This window comes from Acartia tonsa, chromosome 6 (genome assembly GCF_053477335.1).
Source record: "Acartia tonsa isolate MP-2025a chromosome 6, ASM5347733v1, whole genome shotgun sequence".
Lineage (NCBI taxonomy): Eukaryota > Metazoa > Arthropoda > Copepoda > Calanoida > Acartiidae > Acartia > Acartia tonsa.
This window is the reverse complement of record NC_137265.1, coordinates 7,639,634-7,656,020: the sequence shown is the minus strand read 5'-3', so window position 1 is coordinate 7,656,020 and position 16,387 is coordinate 7,639,634. Positions and strand designations below refer to the sequence as shown.

General features: G+C 31.9%; 3 protein-coding genes and 1 long non-coding RNA gene across 5 annotated transcripts; 3 read left to right on the top strand and 1 right to left on the bottom strand.

Annotated features, from left to right (window-relative positions):
• Positions 1-4,993: 4,993 nt before the first annotated feature.
• Positions 4,994-7,143, bottom strand: LOC145321708 (uncharacterized). Its single transcript, XR_013880385.1, has 2 exons — positions 6,895-7,143; positions 4,994-6,463 (listed from the first exon to the last, which is right to left on the bottom strand). It is a non-coding gene; the product is annotated as an uncharacterized LOC145321708 (long non-coding RNA).
• A 285-nt stretch (positions 7,144-7,428) lies between these two features.
• Positions 7,429-11,437, top strand: LOC145321707 (uncharacterized). 2 transcript variants are annotated; one of them, XM_080163253.1, is made up of 3 exons: positions 7,429-8,992; positions 9,344-9,670; positions 9,923-11,437. In XM_080163253.1, exons 1-2 carry the CDS (start codon positions 8,838-8,840, stop codon positions 9,648-9,650), a joined length of 462 nt encoding a protein of 153 aa, XP_080019379.1. In that variant the 5' UTR covers positions 7,429-8,837; the 3' UTR covers positions 9,651-9,670; positions 9,923-11,437. The 2 variants fall into 2 exon arrangements, with proteins under 2 accessions (XP_080019379.1, XP_080019378.1); XM_080163252.1 differs by lacking the exon at positions 9,923-11,437 and having other exon boundaries at positions 7,431-8,992; positions 9,344-9,717.
• A 12-nt stretch (positions 11,438-11,449) lies between these two features.
• On the top strand, positions 11,450-14,538 carry LOC145321881 (uncharacterized). Its single transcript, XM_080163525.1, has 4 exons — positions 11,450-11,860; positions 12,328-12,880; positions 13,371-13,526; positions 13,947-14,538. Exons 1-4 carry the CDS (start codon positions 11,821-11,823, stop codon positions 14,536-14,538), a joined length of 1,341 nt encoding a protein of 446 aa, XP_080019651.1. The 5' UTR covers positions 11,450-11,820.
• A 292-nt stretch (positions 14,539-14,830) lies between these two features.
• On the top strand, positions 14,831-16,277 carry LOC145321706 (uncharacterized). Its single transcript, XM_080163250.1, has 3 exons — positions 14,831-15,453; positions 15,682-15,905; positions 16,120-16,277. Exons 1-3 carry the CDS (start codon positions 15,245-15,247, stop codon positions 16,260-16,262), a joined length of 576 nt encoding a protein of 191 aa, XP_080019376.1. The 5' UTR covers positions 14,831-15,244; the 3' UTR covers positions 16,263-16,277.
• The last annotated feature ends 110 nt before the right edge of the window (positions 16,278-16,387 follow it).

Sequence of the window (16,387 nt, the reverse complement as noted above, 5' to 3'; positions counted from 1 at the left end):
GATAATAATGATGCAAAAAAAAGTGACATGTTAGTTAACTTTAATTGCATTTTCAAACTAACATATTTTATACTCAGCCCACTCTGTTTTTCCTTTCACTCTCTCTCTCCTCTCTCTTTCTCTCTTTCTCCCTCTTACTCTCTCTCTTATTTAACACTATTCAGCCAGCTAAAAGTGAGGAATATGAGTAGTTTATCATTAAATTAATTGGCTTTTTTACTGGTCTCTTTAGAAGACTTAGTTCTTTTTCATATTCTTTAGATCAAAAGCTTATAAATTTTATATTCAAATACAAAACTTCCATTCCATATACAACGACTTTCACATTAAAGCCATAAATACTTTACTGAATTATTAAATAAATAAGAGGCAATAAAGAATCAATTAGATTTCTTATGATAGAAAATAGTTGAATTTTAAGACTTTCTGGTAGTTGCCCATTATTAAAAGGTAAAACAATCTTTTAATTTTAGAGAATTAATATTGACTGCTTTAATTAAATAACAATCCACTCATGACCCCAACCATCTTAAATTCACCCTTTCCTCTCTTTATTCTTGGACCTTTGATCTTTAATGAGAAATGCAGTTCAAGAACTTAACAAATTCAAAGAATATCTATAATACAAAGTAGCTTGATGTCTGTCCGTCCGTCCGTCCGTCCGTCTGTCTGTCCGTCGGTCTGAAGCTTAAGATCTCGGTAACCACTCAACCGATCGGATTCTACTCTTCAGGGTATATACCTATTGGTCCTGTGGTGGTTTTAAGCTATTTTCTTGGGGGGTGGGACACCCCCAACCCCCTCAAAAACAAAAAAATCCCCCCCAAATTTTTTTTTATTTCTTTTTTATTTTTATTTTTTTTTTTCATTTTTTTTTTTTTATTTTTTTTTATTTTTTTATTTTATTTTTTTTATTCTATTTTTTTTTATTTTTTTTTATATTTTTTTTTTATTTTTTTTTTTTATTTTAGAGGCTAGGGGCGAAGCCACTAATAACCATATAGAGTAGTATAAGAACTTAATAAATTCAAAGAATATAACCATATAGAGTAGTGTAAGAACTTAATAAATTCAAAGAATATAACCATATAGAGTAGTGTAAGCACTTAATATAATACAAAGAGTATATATATAGAGTAGTGTAAGAACTTAACATAATACAAAGAGTACACATATATAGAGTAGTGTAAGAACTTAACATAATACAAAGAGTATACATATATAGAGTAGTGTAAGAACTTAACATAATACAAAGATTATCTATATATAAAGTAGTGTAAGAACTTAACAAAATACAAAGAGTGTACATGTAAAGAGTAGTGTAAAAACTTAACATAATACAAAGAGTATACATATAGAGTAGTGTGAGAACTTAACATAATACAAAGAGTATAAGTAGTGTAAGATCTTAATTTAATCCAAAGAATATACATATATAGAGTAGTGTAAGAACTTAACAAAATACAAAGAGTATACATATATATGTTTAGTAGTGTAAGAACCTAATATAATACAAAGAGTATACAAATATATATACAGAGTAGTGTAAGAACTTAACATAATACAAAGAATATTCATATATATAGTAGTGTAAGAACTTAATTCAAATAGTATACATATATAGAGTATTCTAATAATAAAGGTTTTATATAATAGTCTATTACCACCATTGCATCATAGTAAGTATAGTAAGATGTAAGACAAAGTGAAATAGAGAGTGCAAATTCTTGCAAACTATTTATTTCAAATTTGCACAACAAATAATTGAAAGGTTACTTCTGCGGTTTCAAAATAGACTCATTTATTTAGTTTCTATTTAACATTTGTAATTAAAAATAGGTTCATTTAATTCTATTATTAGTTCTATTACAATTTTAGTTCTAAAATTTTTCTATATCAAACTATAAAAAAAAATCTATCCAATTTTCAACAGGTTTAAGTACATTTATTCACAACTTATTTACAAAATACTTATTTAAACTAGTAGTTATTTACATTTTTTTATTGATGTTTTTTATTCCAAATATGTTCAGTTCTAAATAATTTATGATTTAACTCAGTCAACATTTATTTCCAAAACACTTATATACATTTACAGTTTCATTATATGTTAATTTCAATATTATTTATGACCCAAATAACTTTTGTACCATCTATTTACAAAACACATATCATATATACAATTTCATAACATGTTTATTCACATATTATTTTAAATATTCATTCCTTTTCTTTAAGTTATAGCTTACAAATATGTTAATAGAAAATTGTTTATAGTTTAATTCAATTGAATTTTCTAGCTTCTATTGGTTCTGGCAACATTATTTAACAATTTTTATTAACACTTCTTTACATTTACAGTTTCATAACATGATTATTCAAATATTATTTATGATCCAAATAACTTTGTACCTTTGTACTTATTCACAAAACTTGTAGTTTCATTCAATTTTTTATTTACAACTCTGTTAACATTTAATGTTTTAAAACAGGTTACTAAAAATAGTATTTCCCGTTCTATGACAAATGCAGGAGTCCCAACATCAGAGTGGAGAAATGCAGAAGTGTTAAAATACTAATTTAATTAAGTTTTTCTATATAGGTTAGGTTAGGTTAAGATATGAATATATAAATAAGCCCCCTGCATTGGTCAGACATTTTAAAACCTGTAAGATAGTTTGAAATAGGTTAGGTTAAGTTTCCACTCCAACATTTGTCCTATGACTGTATTTCCAACTTATTTAGAAAAAAAACATTTTTATGCAGTTTAAAATTAGTTTCTAACAACATCCATTTACATTTGTATTTGAAGAAAAAATTTCAAATATTCAATAACTTTTTTTCCTATAAGTTTTAGCTTACAAATAAGTTCATAAAAATTGTAAATAGTTTAATCCAATTAAATTTTCTAGCTTCAAACTTGTTCTGGCAATGTTAATTAACAATTTTTATTTACACATATTTAAATTTACAGTTTCATAACATGATTATTCAAATATTATTTATGATCCTAATAATTTGTAGCTTTAAACAGGTTCTGGCAACATTTATTTACACAACACTTATTTATATTTACAGTTTCATATCATGTTTGTTCAAATATTATTTACAACCCTTTTGTACCTATGAACAGGTTGGCAACATTTATTGGCAACTTGTTTTCAAAACGCTTTTATTTAAACTTGGAATTTTAAAACAGGTTCATACAAATATTATTTACAACCATAATAACCCTAGTACCCTTGAACAGGTTAGGGCAACATTTTTTTTACAAAACACTAATTTTCATTTGCAGTTTCAAGAGAAGTTAATTTAAATATCAATAACATTTGAATTTATAGCTTTGAACAGGATGGCAACATTTATTGACAACTTATTTACAAACCCAGGTTCTACGAAATACCAGAAAAAAAAATCGTTTTACCAGAAAAGTGTTAAAGCTGGTCAACCTGGTATAATATACCAGTTTCGTGGTAAATTTTACCAGCAAAAATTTTAGCCAAAAAATTAGTCAAATTTTACCATTTTTTTTGTAAAATTTGACGAAACAAAAAAACCCGTTTTTTGTGTTTTAAATAAAAAACAGCTCTTCATAATCAGTTGTAGTACTTTAAAATAATGACTTTTATACAATGAAGCCTAAATTTAAATTTTTTTTTTTTTTTTCAATTTTACCACTTTTGGAAGTTTTACCAAAAATGTGGTCAATTTTACAACTCTATTTTTCAGGTTAAGTCCGAATTTTCGGACTTAGACAAAAAAACACAATTTGGTCAATTTTTACCAAAAAGTTGGTAAAATTTGACAAGGTATTTTTGTAGGCTAAGTCCAGATTTTTGGACTTTGCCAAAAAAAATGAACTTGGTAAAATTTGACCAACTTTTTGGTAAAAATTGACAAGGTAAATTTTTAGGCTAAGTCCAAATTTTTGGACTTTGCCAAAAAAAAAAACTTGGTAAAATTTGACCAACTTTTTGGTAAAAATTGACAAGGTAAATTTTTAGGCTAAGTCCAAATTTTTGGACTTTGCCAAAAAAAAAAACTTGGTAAAATTTGACCAACTTTTTGGTAAAAATTGACAAGGTAAATTTTTAGGCTAAGTCCAAATTTTTGGACTTTGCCAAAAAAAAAAACTTGGTAAAATTTGACCAACTTTTTGGTAAAAATTGACAAGGTAAATTTTTAGGCTAAGTCCAGATTTTTGGACTCTGCCAAAAAAAAAAACTTGGTAAAATTTGACCAACTTTTTGGTAAAAATTGACAAGGTAAATTTTTTGGCTAAGTCCAGATTTTTCCAAACAAACATCCTTCTACTTAATGATAAAAATCGGAAATAAAATATAATGAGGAAATATTCAGACCTAATACTTTCCAAACAAAGCATCCTTTTACTCAGCACTATTTGCTTTCGTTATATGGAATATGAAATTAATAAAATATGATGATAATGATTTTATTTAGAATTTATTTCATATTATAACATAACAGGTCATATAGATATTATCCAGGTCAATACTGAAACTACAAAAGATTGGCATCCAAGATAACAACAGTCTACTACTGATGCCTAAATGTCGATTGATAACAGTGCCACCTGGAGAGGTAAATTGTAATGCTGCTTTTATGGAGATTAATGTACTGAAGAACAATCAGGCAAGTCTCCTACCTGGAGGTACTCTGACTATTTGGCTGGAAGTTATAAAACCTGGACCTGAAAGTGCAGTATCCTGTCTCTCTGGTGACCTGGAGAATTGTTTTGAGGATCCAGAGTTTACTGATTGTTTGATAGAAACTAGTACCTCCAAATTAAAAGTGCACAAGTTTATACTTGCCTCAAGATCTCCAGTATTTAAGGTAGGTTTTTCCATTCTTACTTGTTAATTAAATTCTTGTCAATATTTTTAGGTAAATTTTTAGGCTAAGTCCAGATTTTTCCAAACAAACATCCTTCTACTTAATGATAAAAATCGCAAATAAAATATAATGATGATAATGATTTTATTTAGAATTTATTTCATATTATAACATAACAGGTCATATAGATATTATCCAGGTCAATACTGAAACTACAAAACTTACTAGTATCGTTTCTGTAAATAACATTTTTTAGAATTTTAGCTTGTGGAATGTTTGGAGCTCTCGAGTAGAACTTAATTAATAAACACCGATTGGGCGGATTGTAATCAATACGCTTTATATGTTAAAGTCAATATTTTTTAGAATTTTAGCTGTGGAATGTTAGGTGTCAACATTGTCGTCATAATAAACACTGATTGTAATCAATACGCTTTATTTAAGTTAATTTTAACTGACTAACAGAATATTCTCTGTTCAACATTGATCGTCATAATAAAACTTATTAGTATCGTTCTGTAAATTATTTGTTAATTTTAACTGACTAACATATTTTAACATATTTTCTCGGTTCAACATTGTCGTTATAATAAATAATGAAATTTTTTGTATAATCTGTGACTGTTACATGTTGAGATGGAACTCTAGTTGTTCTCCATGGAACTGCAAAGCTCCACGTACTTCAAAACTGGTTCAACTCCAAAATCCTGAAAAAGAATATTCATTTTTAAATTAAGCAATTAAAGGATTAACAAATCAAAAAGGCCTTACAAAAAGGAAAGTTAACGGTTTTGGGAAAATTTCATGGAGAAAGTAGATACAGCTTGTGTATGTGCCTGCTTATTAGAGAAAGTTTAATTCAGTTATCAATACATAACCAGACTGAGAGAAACTAAGAATGTCTTATAACGGGAATTTGGAGTTATGGTATGAATTAAATAGTCGTATGTTAGTACTAAGAGAGAGTCTAGAGATTAGAGCCAGAACTGACAATGTCGAGATCCAGAGGGAGGTTTGTAAGAGGTTATATCAACATGGATGGATTACTACACATCTTAATCGCTGCCGTCCTTCCCCTCTGCTGCCCGCCGCTGCCCAGGCTGCCGAACTGGCAGCTGTTCTTCACGAAGTAAACATGCACGAGGATGAATGTAATGCTGTTTAGATTTTAATAATATCCTGAATGTACTGTTTCAATAATATAAAGTAGTAAAATCTAATTTTAAATAGCTACCTATCTAGTACATTATTTTTATGTATTAACTTTTGTCTAACCAGTTTAATATCTATCTAATAAATTTAATAATAGCTTAATTGTTAATATAATTTAGTATACAGTTTCATAAAGGTAGTTCGATGTGTGTCTGTGTATATTAACTTCATATTTGTTATGCTTGTATACATGGAAACTACCTTTTGGGGCCGAGGTGTTGCCGTAGTTGCGTGTAGGATTATTCCAACTATCTTTTATTACAAATAATTAAACACTTACTTTTAACGGATGAATTTCTGATGGCAACAGCTTCATGTTGGTGCAAGAAATGTTCCACGGTCGAATTGCGGTCAGCTTATAATCAGAGAATACACCCAGCTGTGTGCGAAGCTAAACCTGAAAAAGAATATTAATTGAAATATAATTTATATATATTTTTAATATTATTTTACATAAAACACATCTTATAATATCTTTCTATTAAGGGTATAAAACTTCGTTACGCTTAAAACAATCATAAACCTTAAAGGGCGAATATAGGTTGGATATAATATGAGCTTATTTCAAAGGTGCTATTATATAAATTATAATAAATAATTTAAAGATAATGACATATCTAATTGTATTAGTCTGTTTACAGCTTATAAAACCTGTCTAACTCAAGATAATATTATGTAATTAGTGTGGTTCCCTAAGAACTCAAACACTCTACCGGTATCACACAAGGCTTCGTAGCAAGGTTGAATTAAAAAGGTTTCGTTAAAGGATAGTCTTAATAACATGGCCTAAAATATCCATGTTCTTATTAAAATTATTTTAACACTTACTTCTATGTAAACCATTCACTAATTGCAGCGCCCATATATTTTCTCACGAATCTGATTCCTGGTTAAGTCTGAAAAACAATATTAATTGAAATATAATTTGTTAATATTTCTATTATTATTTATATATATTAATAGTAGAATACTTTAAATATTAAGAATAGGATAAAAAGTCGTTCTTATATCATATATCAAAAAGGTTTAAAAAATTATAAAACAAACAGTTTATCGAAGTAGCTTAAAACCATGCGTAAGGTCCTATAAATTATATTGATTTTTTTATTACATTATTTAAAACTTACTTCTATGTGAGCCAATCTTTAATTGCAGCGCCCAAATAGTTATTTCTGATGAATCAGTGTTGCTGAACCTGAAAAACAATATTCAATTTAAATATAATTTATTAATATTTCTTACATTCATATATATTAAACCCGGATTATTTAATATTAAGAATAGGATAAAAGGTGTTTCTTAGATCAAATCAAAAAGGTTTAAAAAAGGCTTAAAACAATTATCCTATTATATAAATATATTAATATTGTTCTCTTTTACAACGAAGCTTTTTATTTATTTTAATCTATAGCTGAAACTCAAATTAAAAATAGGATGAGGCCTCGACTTTTCTCTTCCTACTTTAAGTGCCCCTAGAGGCTTCTAAGGGGCATAGCCGCTAGTAAAACTTAAACCGTTAATCGAAGGCAGCCTAAAACCGTACGCTCAAGGTCCTATATTATTAATGTTTTTATATTAAAATTATTTAAACACTTACTTTTACGCAAACCACTCTTTGATTGCAGGGTCCATATACTAACAGCCAAGACTGAAGGTGGACACGTACTTTTTTAAACATCTGACTATCATCTCTTTGATTGCAGGGTCCATATATCAACACTAACAGCCAAGACTGGTAGACAAGTACTTTTTTAAACTTCTGAATATATAGCTCTCTAGGAGTTCTTAACTGACATTCATATAAATCTTGTGACATGGACCATCTCCTGTCAATCATACTTGGATATAACACGTATTTTCTCTAAGAGACTTGAACTATAACACTCATTGTTTACAATAGTTTTCAATCGGTATAGCGGCATTCATGCACATGCTCTGTACAGGTATACAACTTTATATTGAAAAATATTTCTTTTATATCCATTGCAATATATTTTTTTATATTTTATCGATGATATTTCATTTAAGTCATTGCCAAAAATATATTACATTCACATTAAAAAAAATTTACATTTATTTAACTTTCGTAACCCTGTTTTCAGATGATAAAATCAACGTGCTGGACAAAGTTGCCAAACTTTAAAAAACACCTTATGTATATAATATCATTTTAATATTTTACCGGTTAATTAATTAAAACTGCATAACTTATATAATTCATGAAATGTTATTATTCGTTGAAATTTTACGATTAAAAATATAACTGTCTTGCAAAGTGTTTTGCCACCTATTCAATCTGTATGTTGGCAACCGTAACTTTCCATCGGCGCAATAATTCAACTGGACTATATGACTACGGTGCATTTTTGTATTTTAGTAATCATTTTTAGTGAAATTACAGTGAATTAAGACGTTAATATGTATCATTCTGTTTTATAATTCAAATTTTATCATTAATTATTGAAAATTCTTTCTAAAATATTCTTCGTATTCGTTTTTTCTCCCATTTTTGGGACTCTTTTTAGCTTACGTAATATACAGGACTTTTTTAAATGTAAAATTAATAAATATATGTCTTGCACCGTAGTATAAACGGATTGTCGCAAATATAGGAGTACAATTATAAGAATGAAACTACTATTTTGGCCCAGAGGTGCCGGAGGCACTGGCTAAAAATAACTGTTTTTAATCTTATGCTTTTAGATTTTTATATTCGTAGAAAACCATGCATATAATACGATATGCTAGTTACCTAGTTTTTTGGCGTATGAATGAGAACACCTGTTCCTATCCACCGGATTCGAATGAATACGAGCTATTTTTATTTTGTAATTTTTTATTTCTTAAATATTCTACCTTTTCAGATAGTTCTGAATAACAGGCTATTCAAGTTAATCACCTGGGTACGCGTACATCATAATAACAGGTATGGGTGTATATTAGCTGTATAAGATTTATTTTTTTTCTCCTGCTACAAAATTTGTTCTAAATAAATAGGGGGGGGGGGGGGAAGTTTTGACACATTTGCGTAAACAGGGAGTATAGGCTTTATCTTTGGACTGAGAGTATAGGTTATTAGGGATAAAATCATTCTTATATGATGAATTTTCCCAAGTTTTAATATTTTTTGGATAGGCCTCCAGGTTCCGGAGCTCCAGGCCTTCTCCCCCCCCCCCCCTTGTTTAAGGACAAATAAAATACCGGAAAGTTAAAAAACATTAATCACACCCCTCCCAAAAATAAACAAGACAAACAAAATAATCATTCCTCAAATTAGGATGGATCCATACCAATACCACGAGCTGCATGACAGATGGGACGCCCTCATGGTTAGGATGTTGAGACTCTTCTCCAAGCTAAATATTCGAGTTCAAGAAGAATCATGTGGCATTGATGACGCTGTTGAAATAGTAAAACTGTTATACCATCACGGTTGGGTAGAGACACACTTAAAGAAGATTGAACCTATGCCCGAGAATCTCTACGAGAACGAGAGACCCCGCCTGGATGATACCGAGAGACGTGTCATTGACCATGAAGCCGACTGTGCACCTTTCCTCACCAACGTCAGCCCTTTTTTCTAAATAAAACCCAGAGTAACAAGGTAAAAACTACGAAATTATTGCAGGGGTGTATATTCTGCTCCGGGGGGGGGGGGAGGGGAGGGGGAAAAAAGAAATAAGTGGATCAATGATGGAAGTTGCTTCAAATCACCTGCTCTTGTTCATGGCTAGTTGTCTTTTGTAGCAGGGGAAAAAATTGTCTTTAACCAAAAAATGTTTCAGAATTCTTTGAGTTTCTTCATTAAAAAACGCTTTAGTTTTCTCATTTTTAATTCAATGTTCTTTCCTTTCAGGGAAGAGAAAGGAGAAGCTAGGAGAAGCCGAGCTCGCCGCCGGCGATTTCATCCAGCCTCCGGATATCCATGCTGAAAGCGAATTTTAATTGTAATTTGTGGCGTTATCCTCTTAGAAAATTTTGTTTGTATTATTTAACTCCCCATCCCCCCCCCCCCCCCCAAACTAAATTGCTGGGTTAGGTTAGGCTAGGTTAAGTTATACGGCTAGGTAGAGGCCAGGGGCCGTTTTTCTAGGGGGGGGGGTATTTCCTAAGAGGATAACATCAATTTGTTCTTTCAGAACATTTACGTTAACCTCTCTTTGATTGCAGCGCCCATATATTTTATAATTAAGTACCCATGGTGACAGTGATCGAGCCCCACTGGTCGTGCAGATATATAATTTCCTGCATATAAACATTAATAAACATTATTTACCCCTAAAGCCGACGATTACGTATGCACGTGTACAGTTTTTTAAGCTTCTGGCTATAGCTCTCTAGGAGATCTTAATTGATATGTTTTATTTTTTGTTTTTGTTTTTTGATATTTTTGTTATGTTGTTTTTTATTATTTATTATTATTTATTTTATAGCAAATTAACAAATTTTCTGGGTTCAACATTGTTGTTATAATAAAACTCCATGCAACTGCAGAATTCTGCAAAAGTCACGACCAGTGGGGCTCGATTATATATGCGTTCGTCGGCTTTTCAGGGAAGGCAGGAAATTTATATAGGTATTATCCAGGTCAGGACTGGAACAAACAAAATATTATGTATATTGTATATAGTTATTTTTTTCAAAGTAAAAAAATGTCAGACCAACGCTGGATGACGTATGTATAATTGGATCACAATTTTGATAGGTAAGTTTAATTAATTTTATAGACAATCAAAGAATAAATAAGGGTATTTTCTTGTTTGTAACTCTAACTCTTTATTTTGTGAGTTCCTTTGACATTTAATTTTGGTTTAAAAAAGTGTCACTCCCCCCCCCCCCCCTTTTTTACTTTCTCCTTCTTTCGTTATATGTAAACAAGTAATAACCTTATTATTATAACCAGGGGTGTATATTCTGCACAAGATTTATTTTTTTTCCCCTGCTACAAATTTTTTTATTTTTTTTCCCCCCTAGATTTTTCTGAAAAAGTAGGGGGGGAAATAGAAAAATATTTAAAGAACTCTATACTTCATTTATTTTATCCCTCCTACCACACATTTCTTTAGTTTTTTTTCACCAAGGAGGGGGGGGGGGGGAAAGGGAAAAAATGTTTTCAGTTTTCTTAATTTTTACATTTTTTTTTCCTCCAACCACTTATTTTTTATTTCCACCCCCCCCCCCCCCTGAGCAGGGGATCCCATGCAGAATATACATCCCTGATTATAACATATACTTCTTATTTCAGGAGTTACCTATACACCCCTGTTAGACGTTATTGCAATGGGAGACAATTTGATTGGTACACTCTCTAAAGCTCTACTGAAGCGTATAAGAAGTGGAGATAAGAGGAAAAATGTACAGGTGACTTTTTACAACTAATTATTTCTACATATTTAAGATGAGACCTTACTTTTCATTACTGTACTTAAAGTATAATCTATGCTCGACTTTAATTTCTATTTTTCACTTGCAGTCAGCGCACTATAAACATGCTTGCTCTTACACCAGTATAGTCATATGTACTGTAATCAATTGACACGTGTAGCTTGCCCAAATAACGATCCATAACAACTCCCCTATATTATTTTAAATAAGTAATTCACTAATTATGTAATCTTTTTCCAGTTGCAGCATAAACTGAGGTCCATAAGAAAACTCTTCCTTAATGCAACGAGAAACAGAAAATGGCGCAAGAAACCTCCACAAAGTGAAGACAGTCAGCCATTACTAGAAGAAGAACAGCAGGAGGATTTGATGGATGTGGAATATGAGAACGAAACTGCATCGTCAAAAGGTAACCTACAATATCTGTAATATAAAGTAGAACGATGTCGGTCTGTCTGTTTGTTGTTTGTTTGTCCAAATTCCCACAAACATTGTCTCCCAATTTTTGTTTTTTATTTTCCTTTCAATCTAAATTTCAAACAATTGGTTTGATCAAACGTTAGTTAAGTTTGTCTCAAGATATCCTTGTTCCAGGGGTGTATATTCTACATGGGATCCCTTAACCTAACCCACCTTCACCCACTCTCTACATTTATCTACTTTTTCTGGAATTTTTAATTTTTTAACTTTCTAATTTGACTAGTTTTTCTTTACGGCATTATCCTTATACTAAAGTAACAGGATGTCTGTGTGTCTGTTCAAAAGGATCTTGCTAACCGCTGAACCGATTGGGTTCTCCTTTACAGGGTACCTTCACATAGGTCCCGGGAAGGTTTATAACTATAAAACACCATGTTTAACATCGTATTTTTTTAGGTAAAGTTTGTACAGGCTGCAATACCAACTTCACAAAGGAAACCGAAAGTATATGTTATCAATGCTACGCAAACCAAGTTTTGGAGCGATTAAATAACAATCCTGAAGAAACAAACTACATTAATATTGTTGTAGACAATATTAACAACAATAATACCAACGATAATAATGATGCAGACAATGACAGCATTCAAGATGCCGAGGACTGGGACCACGTCGAATTGTTTGATATACCTGAAGATTATTTTGACCCAGATGATGACGATGACCCTGATGACGAACCTGATGGCGAACCTGATGGCGATCATGACGGGGATAAATTCAAACATCTTACAGAACTTGAGAAAGAAATTGTTAATGATTTCAGAAGCGTTTGTGTTCTAGACAACCCCATCTCTCACAACAAAGTTAGAATCATCCTGGCAATTCTGAAACGCTCGTGTATTTTCAAATTTCCGTCATATAATACATTATTCAAACCCAAATACAAAGTTGAAATCAAAGAAAACAAATATAATCCTACAAATGCTCCTGGTTCACTGATTGAGTGCAGGTATGTTTATATACGATTTAGAAAGCGTAGCATTTCTATAATCATTACCAGAATTTCCGTACGTCCATTTTAAACATGTCGATTTTTCTCCTTTTTTAACAACAAACTTTCAAGTGTTCTAATTATCAGTTTGATCATTCTTTGGTATATTGCTTCCTGCGACAACTTGAGAACAATATTATAAGCGAAGCCACTCTATAATTAATTCCTTAAAATTTAAGTATGTGCATAAACCTTATCCTTCTTGAAGTATTTTTTTTTAACAAATTTACTTACATTCAATTTTGGTTCGACTTTAATATTTTTAAATTCAGTTCAGATACTTCACAATTGTTAATGTCCGTTTGTCGTACCGTTACAGTGCTTTGGTTTTTATGGATGTTGTCATCCTTGTTCCATTACTTTTCATCGTAATATTATTTGGAGCCCGATGGTGCAAAATTTCTTTGAATTGTGCAAGTTTTAGTTAAAAATATATTTCTCTTTCCAGATTCCCTACCTATGAGATCCTCCAAGACGCCATCACAGACTTTAAACGGTTGAATGGACAACAGGCCGTTGATGATCATATAACTTTTGACATCTCGGGCGACGGAGTGAAAGCAGCTCAGGGATCTCATATCTCCTATTATACTGTCTGGATTAGGTAAGTAATTAATATATTGTGGATTTGAAAGGGTTGGGTTGGGATAAAGTTCTTTTCATATACAGCATGACCCTCGAAAAAATATTTTTTAGGATTGGCACCCTATATTTCAAAGGATATCAAAATATTTGTTTTACATCAATTGACAGCCCAGATTTTTAAAGCCAAAGTTTAGGAAACCATTCAATAAAGAAATAAGAAAGAAAACTAAGTTTACAATTGATACTTTTTTCTATTGCATACATATATAAAAATCTGTCTTACTGTATACCAGGACTTAATTAATACCATAAGTAAACCTAGTTTTTACCACTTTTACGGTAAAATTTTACCAGCCTTTACGTTTTATAAATCAGTAACTACAATTTTAAGTCTAAGGTATTAAATGCTATTATTATTAATTCTTCTTTATTATTTCAGGTTATTCTTCAACAAGGATTTCAGTGTTATATTGCCAGTCAGCATATTTGAGAAGACGAGGAGGCGTCCCTACAGTTACAACTTTCTGGATAATGTTACCCGATTCATCAACAAACTAATTCAAGAAGGATTACCTGGACATACCTTTCAATGTAGAACCATCATCCACGATGCCGTTGCGAGAGCCGATGTATTCGGCATTCTTGGCCATGGATCAAAAAATGGATGCCCACACTGTGACCTTCCAGGGATGGCTTTTTCACAGACTTATCTCCGTCAAAAGAACTTGGTATTGTTCGAATCAATGAATGTATTTTACCCCAGTGACAGTCAAAATATGGGTACGCCGAGGTCTGACGAGAAATTCCGCAAGTTAGAGGAAAATAATCAGAACATGAAAACCAGTTTTTCTGAGCTTGACCCGAGCTTGGATTTAATACAAGATACCCCCAGTGATCCGATGCACGCGTTGCACCTGGGCTATGTAAAGAAAGTGATGACGTACCTGAAGAAAGGACGTAATAGTTATCCAGAATTGGAAGAAGAAGACTTAGTTCAAATGGAGAGAATTACAGGGATGTACTGCATTTGACTAAAGAAATGACGCGTAAAATAGGTGTTTTCTTCGCGCATTTCTCGGCACTGCGATAAAATTCTGCATTTTTAGATTTATGTCTATTACACATTATTTGTACGCCTTGTTATGCCGCTTAAAAGAGTGTTAGTTTGAAAAGTTTAAAGAACTTAAATTTTGAAAATTTTCTCCTTATCACCCATATTTTACCATGAACTGCAGTAACTCCAATTATAGATGAAATCAACGATCAATTGAAGCTTGTTGGCGATTTTGATCGCGTTCCCCGTACGTCCATCATGCGCCTGACAGAGAAGAAGCTAGCCCTCAATTTGAAAAGTTCTGAATTCAAAGTACTGGGCTTTTACCATATGATATTTTATGCAGAGGTAGGTTTTTACCATATTATAATCTTTTTAGAATTTAAAGCTTATTTCAGTTTCATTATATTGTATAGCAATAACATTCTTTTTAAATTTGCGCACGTGTGCTATATTATATATATATTTCTATTGAGGAGGGTGGACTTCCAATAAGTATATAGGGCGAAGCCCCTAGAGGCTAGGGGCGAAAGAGCTAGTTTTACCTTAAATTATTACAATGTTTTTTTTTCCAGTTGGCAAATCTTAAAGATGAACAACGTCTGATATGCAAGTTTTTATTCCACATATTGCGCAGTCTCGAAGAGCATATAACAACTGAACGTGTGGCTGAGCTCAAGACCATGATAATGGTCCTGAACTCAAAATTGGCGGAGATGTACGGCGAATCGTGCTTGAGTTACAATACTCACATGCTTTACCATATGCCGGAACATGTCCGCCGATTTGGACCATCCATGGCGTTCAGTTGTTATGCTTTCGAAAGTGCCAATCATGTGATATCAACTTACATCCGAGGATATAATTTTGGCCTTAAAGAGGTTTCAAACAGGTAATACTATTTTTTTTTAGTTGAGTTCCTTTGACTTTTAGTTTTGGTTTCAAGAAGTGTCACTTCTCCCCCCCCCCCCCCACTCTTTACAAATTTTAATGTAATTTTTAAAAATGTAACATAACTTTCTTTCCGTGTATTGCTGATCAAACACTTAAGCTATAACGATTTCACCAGCAACATACCTTTCCGTTTAACAGCCATTAATGACATAAATGACATATTTAGATTGTTGATATTTCACACAGTGAAACCGTACATAAATGAAAAGCTGGCTGTCAGGGGAAAAAGGAATGCCAACAAACGAAAGTTCGAAAGAAATCAATTCTATACAGACTGCCAAGACCTCTACTTTGTCCCAGACTGCCGTCGTGATAAAACAGTATGGTTGGTCCACAAAGTGAGGACATTTTTTCCGGCATACACCTTTCCTGAAGATTCCAGAATAATAGGTAGGGGTGTATATTTTGCACATGATTAATTGTTGTATAGAAATATTTCATGAACTATACATTTCATCTAATTCCTTTTTAACCTACCACAATTTATTTGTAATTCTCTTATCATGCCAGGAGGAGAGTGTGGTAAAGGGGGGAGGGGGGGTCTAGGAAATATGAATTAAGTTTTATGGTTTTAAACACTGAAAATATACACCCCTGGTATTAGGAGTAGGCAAGACTGACGATCCCGAAGACTATAGCCATCCTCCAACACAACTAGCCTCCAACCTACTGAAGTACAGAGTAGCACATATCTCCGTACACCTGTTGCATCAAGATGTCTCCATCGTAATTCCTATCGGAATTTAATTTTGTACATTGAAAGCAGAGAAAGGGGGGGGGGGGGGGAAATGACACTTTTTGAAACCAAAACTAAAAGTTCCATATTGTACCCTTATAAAACAACTGCCATGCAAAATGACAGATCTGTAACT

Excerpts from the sequence above, each read along its gene's own strand:
- LOC145321707 (XM_080163253.1), top strand. The coding sequence starts at position 8,838 with ATGAGAACACCTGTTCCTATCCACCGGATTCGAATGAATACGAGCTAT. Across the intron at positions 8,993-9,343 it reads CGCGTACATCATAATAACAG|GATGGATCCATACCAATACC; the intron begins GTATGGGTGTAT and ends TCCTCAAATTAG.
- LOC145321881 (XM_080163525.1), top strand. The coding sequence starts at position 11,821 with ATGGATGTGGAATATGAGAACGAAACTGCATCGTCAAAAG. Across the intron at positions 11,861-12,327 it reads CGAAACTGCATCGTCAAAAG|GTAAAGTTTGTACAGGCTGC; the intron begins GTAACCTACAAT and ends GTATTTTTTTAG. Across the intron at positions 12,881-13,370 it reads GGTTCACTGATTGAGTGCAG|ATTCCCTACCTATGAGATCC; the intron begins GTATGTTTATAT and ends TTCTCTTTCCAG.
- LOC145321706 (XM_080163250.1), top strand. The coding sequence starts at position 15,245 with ATGATAATGGTCCTGAACTCAAAATTGGCGGAGATGTACGGCGAATCG. Across the intron at positions 15,454-15,681 it reads CTTAAAGAGGTTTCAAACAG|ATTGTTGATATTTCACACAG; the intron begins GTAATACTATTT and ends TGACATATTTAG. Across the intron at positions 15,906-16,119 it reads TGAAGATTCCAGAATAATAG|GAGTAGGCAAGACTGACGAT; the intron begins GTAGGGGTGTAT and ends CCCTGGTATTAG.